This window comes from Mus musculus, chromosome 12, assembly GCF_000001635.26.
Source record: "Mus musculus strain C57BL/6J chromosome 12, GRCm38.p6 C57BL/6J".
NCBI lineage: Eukaryota > Metazoa > Chordata > Mammalia > Rodentia > Muridae > Mus > Mus musculus.
The window spans coordinates 111,787,947-111,800,672 of record NC_000078.6 but is presented as its reverse complement, the minus strand read 5'-3'; the positions used below and the strand labels follow the sequence as shown (position 1 = coordinate 111,800,672).

The 12,726-nt window shown below is 52.0% G+C and overlaps 1 protein-coding gene across 25 annotated transcripts in view; it reads right to left on the bottom strand.

The window, feature by feature from the left end:
- Positions 1-12,726, bottom strand: part of Klc1 (kinesin light chain 1) — a 49,410-nt gene that overhangs the window by 7,172 nt on the left and 29,512 nt on the right. For 2 of the 25 annotated variants that reach the window (XR_003949989.1, XR_003949986.1), the window contains exons 13-15: positions 11,214-11,348; positions 6,974-7,024; positions 4,995-5,125 (exon numbers count right to left, since the gene is read on the bottom strand). Coding sequence is in view for 18 of the 25 variants with exons in the window: in NM_001025360.2 (NP_001020531.2) it covers positions 4,995-5,125; positions 11,187-11,348 (293 nt within the window). In the remaining 7 variants the exon portion in view is untranslated. Of the gene's footprint in view, positions 1-262; positions 330-4,994; positions 5,126-5,773; positions 6,337-6,973; positions 7,025-11,186; positions 11,349-12,726 lie in introns of those variants that run through there. The other 23 variants (XM_006515494.3, NM_001025362.2, XR_003949987.1 and 20 more) reach the window with 22 other exon arrangements.

Here is a 12,726-nt window from a genome sequence, read left to right as displayed (position 1 = left end):
GAAAGGCCACTCTGCCGAGCTGCACAGGGAAACGAGGCTATGACCTGAAGTACCCCAGCGACAGCAGTTAGACATCTTAATCATACGAGGAGACTGCTTGCACTGGCACTGCTTCAGGTGAAGGCAGCACTTAGCTCCAGCTACATCACCAGCTGGTGCTCTGAAGGCAATCCCAGTAACACACAGTGAGACGGAATATATAAGCCCGTCACAGAGGGGCGTGCTCAAGGTGGCTAGGACACAAGCAGGGCAGGCTCCTTACTTGGAAGCAATCTTCTGTGGCTTTGCCACCCGCATTAAGAACACCCAGAGAATTGGCGCGCTTCAGACTTCAACCCGGACATGGACATGCAAGGACAAACCCATCAGCACATTGTCAACCAAAACAGGAACGGCCCTAAGGTCAACCTTTCTTGCTCTTGGATGTTAGGGACCATGCAACTTGGAGAGTGAGCCTTTCTCAACTTGGAGAGTGAGCCTTTCTCTCGCATGTTTTACAGCTTTAATCCCTAATGCAACAAGTCCTGCTACCTTCTGAGCCTGCTGAGCCAGGGGCGGGAACTCTGCTGCCTGAAAGGTGAGTCTGGGCTCTAAAGGGCTCCCAAGGGAAACACTCCAGGCTCACCGTGAAGACCAGATGCATAAATATGTTCTACAGTTTTGGATAAATTAATAAGAAGAAAAACTAGGGGCTGGAGAGATGGCTCAGCGGTTAAGAGCACAGACTGCTCTTCCAAAGGTCTTGAGTTCAAATCCCAGCAACCACATGGTGGCTTACAACCATCTGTAATGAGATCTGATGCCCTCTTCTGGTGTGTCTGAAGACAGCTACAGTGTACTTACATAAAATAATAAATAAATCTTTAAAAAAAAAAAGAAGAAAAACTACTTAACTATTAGCAAGACTGACTGTGAAGTTTCTATTTCTCTACTTAGAAAATCTCTCTGAGGCCAGGTGCGGTGTGACACTCAGAGTGAAGTTGGAGACCAGCCTACCCAGGGCCACACAATGAGACCCTGTTGCAAAAGACAAAATAAAGCAAGCAAACAAACAATCCCCCTCCCCTTTTTCTTTTAAAAGCAAACCAAACTCTGAAGCCGGGCAAGGCACGCACACCTACAGCCCCAGCCGAGCAGGCCCACCTGGAGGGTCTTCTCAACAGGCTCTGTGGCTTTGAATGTGAACTGCACACAGCTCCAGAGGCATAGAAGCCAGAGACAGGCTGGCAGCCCATGGGTCACAGGTGCTGTACACACATCCCAGCAAATGGCTAGCTCTGTTCTTTAATCTACTGTACCAAAAGCTACAGGACAAAACTAAATAAAACATTTTATCATAGCCCAGCCACACACTGTTGGAGGACTGACCAGGGTTTTCTCTACAGCAAACTACTAGAAGCAAATCACATGTAAATTTTGTCTTGACTCATCCCGATGGTGTTTGGTTTTGGGTTTTTTGAGACAGGGTCTCACTTTGTGGTTCTGGCTGTCCTAGAAGTCACTTTGTGGAGTAGGCTGGCCTTAAACTCAGAGCTCTGCCTGCCTCTGCCTCCCGAGGTCTGGGTTCATACCATACTCATGGAAGCAAATGAGTTCTCTGAAGAAAGCTACACACATTTGACTCTCAGCCTCCCTCTTCCTCATAAATGGCGGCAGCAAAGGTGGCCCACGCTGCACTGTCCTTGATCCGTGACGCTGGAAACTTTTAGGGTCCAAGTGTTCCAGGGTAGCCAGGCATTAGCCTCAGCCTGGACACCCAGGGATGCTATTCTCACAGGGCCAGAAGGCCCGGCACTACTGGGAACACCCTAGAAAGACAAATCCTGGGGTCCTTCTAGAAGCTGAGAGTCCGGTAGACGTCAAGGGCAGGTGCAGTAGGAAGACGTCTCAGCTTTACACTCTGGATGGCATATAGCCCAAGTCACTGAGAGACAGCTGCATGCAACGTGACGTGTGCTTCATATCACGTCCGGCTGCCAAAGGGGCCACGACACCTAAACCACCATCACTCCAGCCCCAGGGATGGCTGCACGCTGCTGCTGGCTGTTAGCACAGAAGCCACAGGGAAGGGGGGGACGAGGAGTGCCCCAAGCACTCTGTCTGAGCGGGTGCTTCCAGAACTGGCTCTGCACACTGGGCGTTTCAGAGTCTCTCAGAGGGACAGAACCACCACTCTTAAGGTGGGCCCGTGCCAGGCACAGTAATACAGATCTGCAGTCCCAACAACTCCTGTGGCTGAGGCTAGAGGACCACAAATTCAAGGCTTGCCTGGGCTACAAACTAAGTCCCTACCTCAAAAAATAAAAGTAGAAGGCTGGCCCAGCTCTAGTAGGTCTCAGAGTCCATAAGTCTAGAAAGGAGCTCAGGCTGGACCAAGGTCTCAAGAGTCCCTATGTCACTGGGCAGTGGCCCGAACGCCTTTAATCCCAGCACTCGGGAGGCAGAGGCAGGCAGATTTCTGAGTTCGAGGCCAGCCTGGTCTACAAAGTGAGTTCCAGGACAGTCAGGGCTATACAGAGAAACCCTGTCTCGAAAAACAAAGAAAGAAAAAAATTTAAAAAAAAAGAAAAAAAAAGAAAGAGTCCCTATGTCTAGAAAGGAGCGCGGGCTGGACAGAGGCTTTCTAGGAAGATTTTTGGCCACTAAAAGCCAGCATTTCTCAGGAAACTGAGAAATGGGTTTCCATTTGCCAGAAGGAGTCACTTCCCTTACCTCTGGCGGAAGGACACAGGTCTCCCTGTGATACCTGTGAGCATATCAAAGCCCACGCTGGCCCCCAGCTCCCTCAGGATCGCAGCTGATTCCACATTGCACAAGCAGAGCTAGTGTCTCCTGGTCCTTCTCCCCCCTCGGCTGCTCACCCTCTGTGGCTCACATGATCTGCCCATCACTCAGGCCTTCTCCCTCCTGCTCTCTTGCTATGTGCTCAAGTCTCTCCTCTCCTTTCTTTTCTCTGACTCTCCCGGATGCCTTTGCATATATTCTCTCTCTTACTCACATTAAAAACCTTCCCCCTAAGAAACGTAGCAGTCAAGACAACAGTTCCTTTGCTGCACCCACTCACATACAAGTGCAACAGTAGGGGCATCTGCCCAGCATAAGCTCGACCCTGGATTTTACCCCAAGTACTCAGCCTAAGCGAAACCGCCAGCATCCTCCATGCTCCCTCTCAGTGCTGGAATAAACAAAGTTTGATCCCACGGGAGCTGCTGCCTGCCTTTCTGGCTCTCTTGCTACCTAAAGCTTGGCATCCCATCAGCCCTGAGGCTGCCGGCATGGCTCCACCCCAGGCAGAGGCTGCAGGAGGCAGTCTGCCCCACAGACTTCCACAGTGTTCAGACAATGAAGCTTCCACGTCTTCACGGATGTTATGAACTCCTCAGACCCTCTCCACAACTACTAATAAAAATCATAGTGTGCCTCTGCCTCAGGCCAACCTGTCTCCCAGATCTACTATGAACCCAGAGAGCTTTCTGAGGGACATAGCCAAGATTGTGACACATGCACAAGGTTAGCTGGGGCACAGTAGCCCCAGGCCCAGCTGACAGTGCGGCGTGGGGCCTAAGGCAATGACCCTGAGAATGGAAGTGGACACTTTCAGAAGGCATAAGCCAACAGAACAGCTCAGAAAACACTTTCATTTCCAACACGTTCCCCAAATACTGCACACTCCTAGCCGGCCGGAGCCTGGGAGTGTCCTGAGCAGTGGGGTGTGACCAGGGACACCTTTTCAAACTGCATCCCTGTGCGTTTCTACTGAGCAGGTTCTGTCCAGGAAGTCTGGGACATAAAGAATGACTGAGGAGGCTCCAGAGAATGTCCCCAGTGGGGCAGCTGCCAGCACAGAGGGACGAGGCATAGCAGCTTGTTACAGAGCAGCATTAGCCCGAGAGCCTTCCCTGTGACCCTTGTAGAAAATCCCTTTAACAACACGGACACCTCCACTCAAAGCCCCGTGACTTTCATGCCTCTCCTTAAACCAGCAAAGCCCAGAGCTTTGAAAATCTACAGGTGTGCCTTTTAACAAAGTCACAAAACTCAAACCTCATCAGAAACCACTCTTGCCCCACAATCCCTGGCTGTCAGTGTGACCACAGCTTTCCTTCTGGACGGTGAGTTTTGAAGGAGTCACGCCAGTGCTAACTTAGAGAGAAATGATGCTGCACGCACTGGGGGTGCCGACTCAGCAGCTCAGTGGGTGTTGTGTGCACAAGAGCATGTACGTGTGTGCGTGTGCATGAGTGTGTGTGCACATGAGCGTGTGTGTGCACATGTGTGTGCAGAGTCCCCAGGTCATCTTCAGAGTCCTCTATCACTCCTCCCCTTAAGACACAGTCATTGAACCTGGAGCAGACCACTTAGGTGACTGGCTGGCCAAAATCTGATTTCCTCCACCTGCCCTAATCCTGGGGCTAGACACACACACACTCACACACACACACACACACACACACACACACACCATGCCCCTCTGCATGAATGCTGGGGATGCAGACCCTGATCCTCAGGCTCGAGTGGCAAGCACTTTACACGTGAAGCCAATTTTCCTGGGCTGTGTGTGTCAGAGAGCCAGTTCTCTCCTGCCGTACCTGCCTACCTGCCGTATGGACCCTGAAGGTTGTGAGTGCCTTTAACACCCGATTCATTTCCTGGCCCCATTTTAACTCTGAGGCAGTCTCACTAGACCCTGTGCTGCCTCTCAGACACTGAGATCACAGGTGCGACCCACCATGCTAGCTCAGGGTCGGGAGACTAAACCCCCACCCACCATCAAGGCTTTCTCTGAACAGAATCAAGGCGCTCCACCGCTCCCTTTGAGCCTCGACCAGCCAGCTTCCCAACAGCTCCTCAACCTGCCCTGGAAAGCAGCAGGCGGAGCACCCGACCGACCGACCGCTCCTGGGACCAACCCTGAGTTCCAGGAAGGCTGCCTCGGATGGGCTGCGGCTCGGAACCAACACTGGCGGGAAGGGGCGCGCTCGGGAGATAGTTACCCAGGGTTCCTCGGCTCACTGTCCCGTGAGCTTCCTCCCTTCAGCTTCCTAACCAGCTTCTCACTGCTGCGTCTAATGGAAGCCCGGAGTTTGCTAAAGGAGCCACTGCGCTTTAAAGATCCAGTGCCATCCTGAAAAACACGTGAACAAGTGTAACGCTGTGGGTGTCCCCTCCTGCCCCATGCTCAGCCCAACAACCCCAACTGCTGCCAGGCACTGGCTGGCACGTGAGTCCTGCCAGAGCCAGCAGCCTGCAGTGAGCACAGACATGTTACAGACAACACCCGGTCAGGAATCCTGGAAATGAAGGATCCATGCAGAGGCAGCCACATTCCCAAGGGAGAGTGAGCCCGAGGCTGTCCCAGGACAAAGGACAGCACAGGGTCACGAGAACTAAGGCATCCTCAAGCCAAGTGTGACTCCATGTCACATGAGCATGTGTGCCCCGGCAGGACACCAGGCCTCACACAGGCAGTATACTCCCGACAGTTTCACCCCCACAGCTGCAAGTTTTTAATAAAATGCTCATTTTTATACAAACGCCAGAAGTCTTAGATGCCTGAAGAAAAGCAGCCAGCTGTCCCCATGACCAACTCAGACACTACGGAAACACCTGGCCGAGACTGGCCGAGAAGTCAAGTGCAGAGGGACCTGTGCACAGCAGCACGGAGTTTCAGAACGGCCCTCAGGGGATCCCAGAAACTGACTGCTGCTAGAGCCCACGCAGCGCTGCGCCCAGAAGAGCAAGAAATGTACAGAGCAGACAGACACAAGACACAGGTCAGTTGGAGTGAGTTTATTAGAAGTTAGAAAGACACATACACACATCACGGAGCACTTCAGATTAGTAGAGAAAAGCAGAATTCAAATTTCCACACCAAGACTACACAGCAAATCTACGTCAGTGTGTCCTGGGGAGGCCCCGCGCAGGGCACCGGCCAGGTCTCTAAGTACGACAGGGACGTGCAGCACATGCCTCACTCCTACAGCTCAGTGACTGCACAGGTCACCATCATGCCACTGTAATAAACCTGCGTGACACTAAGGCCTGTCTTCAAGGTGAACAGCTACTCTCTCTTAACTGTTAAACTTGTTGTTACACATTAATGGGCTTATTAACACGGTTGATATCTCTAAGTACATATCTGGCAAAGCTACATGTATCCAGAAATCAAGAACCCAAAAGGACGGCAGCACCGCAAGGAAGGGCCCGTCCCAGAGGTGCGGCTGACACGCCCCTAGGGCTGCTAGACAGCGGAGGGACAGCACTGGAGGGGCCGCAGGAGGCGCTGCCCGTCCCGCCATGCAGGAGCAGGGGGAGGCACCGGGCGGGCGGCTAGGCCTGTCAGACAGAAAGAGAGAAGCAGATGAGGCCACAGCAGCAGGAGTGACAGCCCCGCCCGCCCGCCCCGCCCGCCCCACAAGCCTGCTCTACAGTATTTCTAGGTCACACATCTCAGCGGCAGGCACTCTGCCCAGCAGCCCAGGCACTCCTGCCACACTCGGCTGGCACAGCAGTGCTGGGCCCAGCGCGGGAGGGGAGCTGAGGCCAGCTTTCAGGGAACTGTCAAGGGTGAAAGTCAACGTTTTCCAAGCACAGACTAGCACTGTGTCAGAAATCTCCTTGATACTTACTATGGCAAGTTTCACAAGTTGTGCGTGAGAGGTATTGGACGTGGTGGTGAGGAACACCCGTACAAAGGGCAGGCTGATGTGGAAGACAGCATGGAAGCAAGTCTCTCTAAACTGTTCCATATCCCTGCAGGCTGAGGACTTCCAGACTCTTCAATTACAACACTAACATCCTAGACATCTCAGAAACTTTGAGACCCAGCGACTTTAAAAGTCAACAGCACATTTGAAACATGTAGCTGATGATCCAAATAAGATCCGTCTCCACAGGCAGCAATACCTCCTGGGTCTGCCAAAATCTCGACCGCGCACAGACAACTAGGCCTGGCCCGCCCGCTCAGACTCACCATGGGACGCTGAGCAAGTCATTTAACCAGCCCGAGCTTCATCTTTCTCATCTTTAAAACGAAAAATAAAACTTGTTACCAATGGCTCGTGAGTGCCAGGAGGACAAGAAAACACCCATCCCGCCGTCTGTCATGAAGAGGACTCTAAACACACACAGCAGGCCCTACTGCCCTTATGTCTGTGCCCCACAGCAAGACGCTCGCCTCCCTCCCCTGGGTTCAAATGGATCACAGTGGATCTCGGTCCAGGCAGCCACCCCCACCTAGAAGCTTGAGGGCCCAGGGGAGCAGCCGCCCACCACCTCAGTCAACAGAGGTGGCAGGCTGTGCACTCAGCACCTGCACCCCAGGGGAGATGGATAATGGCTGACTAGAACTCAAGAAGACAAATTCCCAACAGCCTGGCTCTAGGGTCGGAGGCTCACTGTGTTCTGACACAAAAGACGTTCCTATTGTATAAACCCATAAGTGGGTTTCTTTTTTAAGTTACATGGATCGTGTGTGTGTGTGTGTGTGTGTGTGTGTGTGTGTGTGTGTGTGTGTAGAGAGAGAGAGAGCGCACTTGCACATGTTACCCAGTGTTTAGAGGATAACTGTCCACCATGGACGTCCTGGGAATTAAACTCCAGATCACTTGAATGGCAACTGCCTTTATCAGCTGAGACATTTTGTAAGCTCTCAAAGTGGGTTTCTAAACAGAAATAAATCACATAATGTACTGATTTTAGTATTTAGTATCTCTGTACAATAGAATTATAGGTGTAGCATTTTTAAAACTTCTTTTAGTATACTCTTGCTGCCCTCTTAGTATAGATAAAACTGTACTTTGGACTAACAGCTCCTTCGTTCCCTAAGGCCCTGAAGTAGAAATTTCACGCATTGGAACCTGTGAAAGTCAAAGTAGGCCTCATGGTTCACACCTTTAATTCCAGAGCTCAGAATTCACAGGCACACAGATAGCTGTGAGTTCCCCAACCAGGGCTACAGTGAGATCCTGTCTCAAAGACCAAAAGAAGATGGCACACACCTTTACTTCCAGCACTCGGGAGGCAGAGGCAGGAGGATCTCTGTGAATTCAGGCCAGCCTGGTCTACAGAGTGAGTTTCAGGACAGCCAGGGCTATTTAGAGAGACCCTGTGTCCAAAAACAAAAAACCAACAACTTGTAGAAGCCAGGCACTAGGGCACACACCCATAATGGACACACCTGAAAAACTAGCCCAGGAGATGCCTGAGTCTCCAGACCAGCCTGGGCTCCACAGCATTCTGTCTCAAACAAAGTGAAGCAGGCAGGGATACAGTCAGTTGTAGAGCCCTTCCCTTCCACAGGGATGTTTCAATCCCTAGTACTGGCACAGTGTACACACGCACACACACACACACACACTCAGACTTGTAGAAATCTCAGCACAAGAGCAATATGGTTTAAGAGAAGAGGGGCAGGAGACTGCTTCTCAAGGGCCCCAAGAAAAAGGAGCCAAGGTGGAGGCTGTCCTGGAGCACAACTTTCACAACAGACACAGAATCACATGGATATTGGGTAACTAAGAAATCTGACTTTTATCTAGAAAAGACTCAATGTCCACAAAGCAGCTTTCGCAGGAATGCACCCTACTAGAGAGTGACCTACTATAGCAGTGCCTGCTAGAGCCACATCATATCTCACATCATATTTCTCATATCTCAGACCCGAGGAAGCCTGCAGGAGCCCGTTTCCATGAGGCGTGATCACCATCATCATAAGACACACTGAAGAGGAACTGCTGTCCTCCCAGGCAAGCTCACTGTCTTCATGCCCTCGCTCTCGGCCTCCTCGACCACACAGCCACGCATCTGCATAGCCACGGTTGCTACCTAGCAAGCCTTGCCTTTGACAAACATTATCCTGTTTTAAAGTCTATTTCTGAACACTGAAAAAAAGCCCTGAATTCCCATATAAATTGTTTCTGTGATTTAATCAACTACCATCTGTTCTGTGAATTCATCAGGCTGAAGCTGTAAATACCCAGGAGAACAAAGGATGGACAGCTGCGGTATTTTAAAGAGCACTGAAATCTCTCTAAAAATTACAAGTGTAACCCAGGAGGTGGTGAGGCCTGCCTTTAATCCAGCACTCGGGAGGTAGGCAGAGGCAGCATCGCTGGGAGTTCAGGCTTAGTGGTGGCGCTCTAACCCTAGAACCTGAGTCAGAGGCAGGCATCCCTCTGAGATCAAGGCCAACCTGGCCAATACAGCAAGCTTCAGACCAGCCAGGGATACATAGTGAGGGAGGGAGGGAGAGTGAGTGTGTATGTGTGAGTGAGTGTGGGTGAGTGTGATAGTGAGTGAGCGAGTATGAGTGTGTGAATGTATGAGTGTGAGAATAAGTGAGAGTGTAGGTGAGTGTGGATGAGTGTGAGAGTGTGAGTGTGATAGTGAGTGTAAATATGAGTGTGTGAGTGTGGGAGTGAATGAGTGAGTGTGGGTACGTGAGAGTGTGCATGAGTGAGTGTGTGAGTGTATGAGTGAGTATGTGAGTATGTGTATGAGTGAAAGTGTAAGAGTGAGTACATGAGTGACTCAGCTAAGGGGAAAAGGCCTTGCCTAGCATGTGTAAGGCCCTATGTTCAATACTTTATAGAATCCCTGTCTTAAACACACACATGCACACACACACACACACACACACACACACACGGAAAAAGAAACAAGGTATAATTGTAAGCTAAGTGTGCTGTGCACACCTGTCTTCCCAGCACCCAGAAGGCTGAGGTAGGAGGGACTCCAAGTAAGTACCAGGACAACTTGGGCTACACACGGAGACTCAAAACAAACAAGGCTGTGGACACAGTTCAGTCATACAGCAGTTGCCTAACATGCACAAAGCAGAGGTCAATCTCTACCACACACTGTGTGCACACACTTGTGTGCGTGAACACACACAACAACAACACCCTCCCGTGAACTCCTCCCCCAGTGCCCAGGGCAGGTGTGGGACTCGGAGTTGTGGACATTGTGTCTGGCGCAGGACTCACATACATACAGACCTAGAAATACTGTCTCAGGAAAGAGCCCCCTGCAGCTTCACTCGAGAGCAGGTAAGTCTGCAAGCCGCCAGCCACCAAGCGGAACAGGCCCTCTGGACAAGCATGCAGGACTGGAGCGAAGTAAGAGTGCAGTCCAGAGTGCTGACAGGACAGGCATGGGCAGGAAGGCCCAGGCCTCTGCTGCAGTTTAGGACCACTGCCCAACAAGGCTCAGCAGTCACAGTGGATGCTGACTGGCTGTGCTGGCACGAGACCGCTGCTAGACAGAGAGAGGATGTCACCCTTCACTGTGGCCACTGACATTTCACACAAAGTTCAGTCAGGACCCTGGCTCCTCCAAACTACTGCAGCTAAGAAAATCCTAGAGCCAATCAACCCAAGCCCCAGGACAGGCTGGATCAAAGTCCTAAGCAATGATTTACAAAGCCGCATAGTGACAGTATGTGATAGGCCTGGTCTGCTGAACCCTCTTAATCCGCTCCAGAGACACCAGTCCACCACAGGAGCTGACACTCGCACACTGCCCACAACCCTGGGTAGGAAGCAGTGGCCACAGGAGCTGACACTCACACTGCCCACAACCCTGGGTAGGAAGCAGTGGTGAAGACCTCCGGGGGGTGGGGGGCTGAAGGAGCAGGGCCGACACAGACCTCTGACACAGTCTGTATCATACACAAGCAGGTAGTTCTAAGTCAAAAAGTCGGGAGCCCTGTCAGGTGGCGGTGTGGAGACCAGCCCTAGTGCACCTGCTCTGAGCTGCTGTCTGAGCTGCACTTAGCGTCAGCTCCCGGCAAGGCACTCTAGCAGCCCCAGGGCAGCCTCCTGAGCGGTGTCAAGAGCACTGAGTTAGCAGGACATGGGGAGTTAGGAAAGTCAGTTAGTCAGCCATGCCCATGCTCATCCCCGGGTTACAGGAGACCAGAGTGTGGACAAGGTTTTTGCACGGCCAGGACACTCAATCAGCGTGCACACATGCTCTACAAGAGGCCAGTCAGCTTTCAGGGATTCCTAAAGAAAACTACTGCAAGCAACACAGCTTCCGAGTTAGCAGAAGTTAGGACTTACAGAAAGCTTCCCTGATGCTTAATTTGCGAAAAGTGGCGAGTCTAGCGTGAGACACGACAGCTAGCGAGTGCCGCTGGGGAGGCCGGCAGGTCCTGCCCGGTGCAGCCAGCGCGCTGTACTTACCCCATTCCACTCTACGCTCATACTCACTTCCTCCCCTCCGTCAGGGCCACTCTCGTACTTGACCACGTCCATATTGAGACTCTCCCGGCTCCTCCGCTTCTCCATGCTCTCAGGGTCATTTAGCACTTCAGCCACTCTCTGTTTGTGAACATTGTCAAGACCCTGTGAGCCAGGCAGGGGAGAACGGGTGGCCCGTTAGCACTGACATCTCAGAAGGCGTCTCAGTATCTGAGCTTCACTAGGGACAAGGTCAAATTCTCTTTGCTGTTGCTGCGTGCCTGCTACAGAGCCATGTGGAAGAGGTCAGAGGGCATGTGGTCAGTTGGCTTCCTCTTTCCGCCCTCATGCAGGTGTCTCCCCCTTAGCCCTCACTTCTCACTGCGCCACAGACACCAATTCTTTTTTGTTGTTTTTGGGTTTTGTTGTTGTTGTTTTTTTTTGTTTTGTTTTGTTTTTTGAGACAGGGTTTCTCTGCATAGCCCTGGCTGTCCTGGAACTCACTCTATAGACCTGGCTGGCCTCAAACTCAGAAATCTGCCTGCCTCTGTCTCCTGAGTGCTGGGATTAAAGGTGTGCGCCACCACACCCGGCCAGACACCAATTCTTATGTAATGGGACAAACGCAGATGAGCGCATTTGGGGGTGGGATTCAGGCTCCCTAGGGTCACGAGAATGGGGGTGGGGGTCTGCGCTATATGAGTCCATATCACCAAAACTCAGGAGCTTACACACAGAACTGAACTCTGTGACACAGAACATTGTACTCTATGAAAGCATGCCTGTAATCTCAGCACTACAAAGCAGCAATAGGAGGATAAAGAGTTCAAGGACAGTCTGGCTACATAAGGCCCTGTTATTCAAAACAGAGCAAGTGTTGTAAGCTAATACTGAGCCCCAGGTAGTGAGGGACACACGTGAAGGGCCGGGCTGGAAACGCAGCTAAGTGCTCACCCAGCATGTACACTGGGTCGGTCTATCACCAACACCACACACACCAGACCTGATGGCGCTTGCCTGCTACCTCAGCCCTTGGGAGGTGAAGGCAGGAAGAGTGGAAGCTTGAGGTTAACCCCAGCTACAGATTGAGGCCAGCCTAGGAAACAAGGTAATCTGTCTCCTATACCAACAATGTTAACCCTGGCGCATGCCCATACCCTGCCCTGCTGTATGTATCGGGACGCTCATGGGGCACAGAAGCTGTCCTGTCCAGAGCTTCTGCGGCTGCCAGGTGGGGAACGTCCTCATGATACACTCACACCCCTTCTGGAGCTCTGAGGCCCCTGTAGCTCCTCTTGCTCCAACCTACCTGCAATCTAGAGTAGCCCTAAACTGTAAGCCCTGCTCCTAGGAGGCAGCCTCACAGCTAATGACAGCCACAGATTGCCTGACTCGGTCCCCAGGACCAAAGGGGCAGCAGCGAGAGCTCTGCTTGAGCCCCAGCCCACAAGTCCCAGTAGAGCTGGCCCAGCTGGGAGCACCTCACACCAACTGTGAGCACGTGACAACTGGGAGCAACTCACACAAACTGTGAGCACCTCAC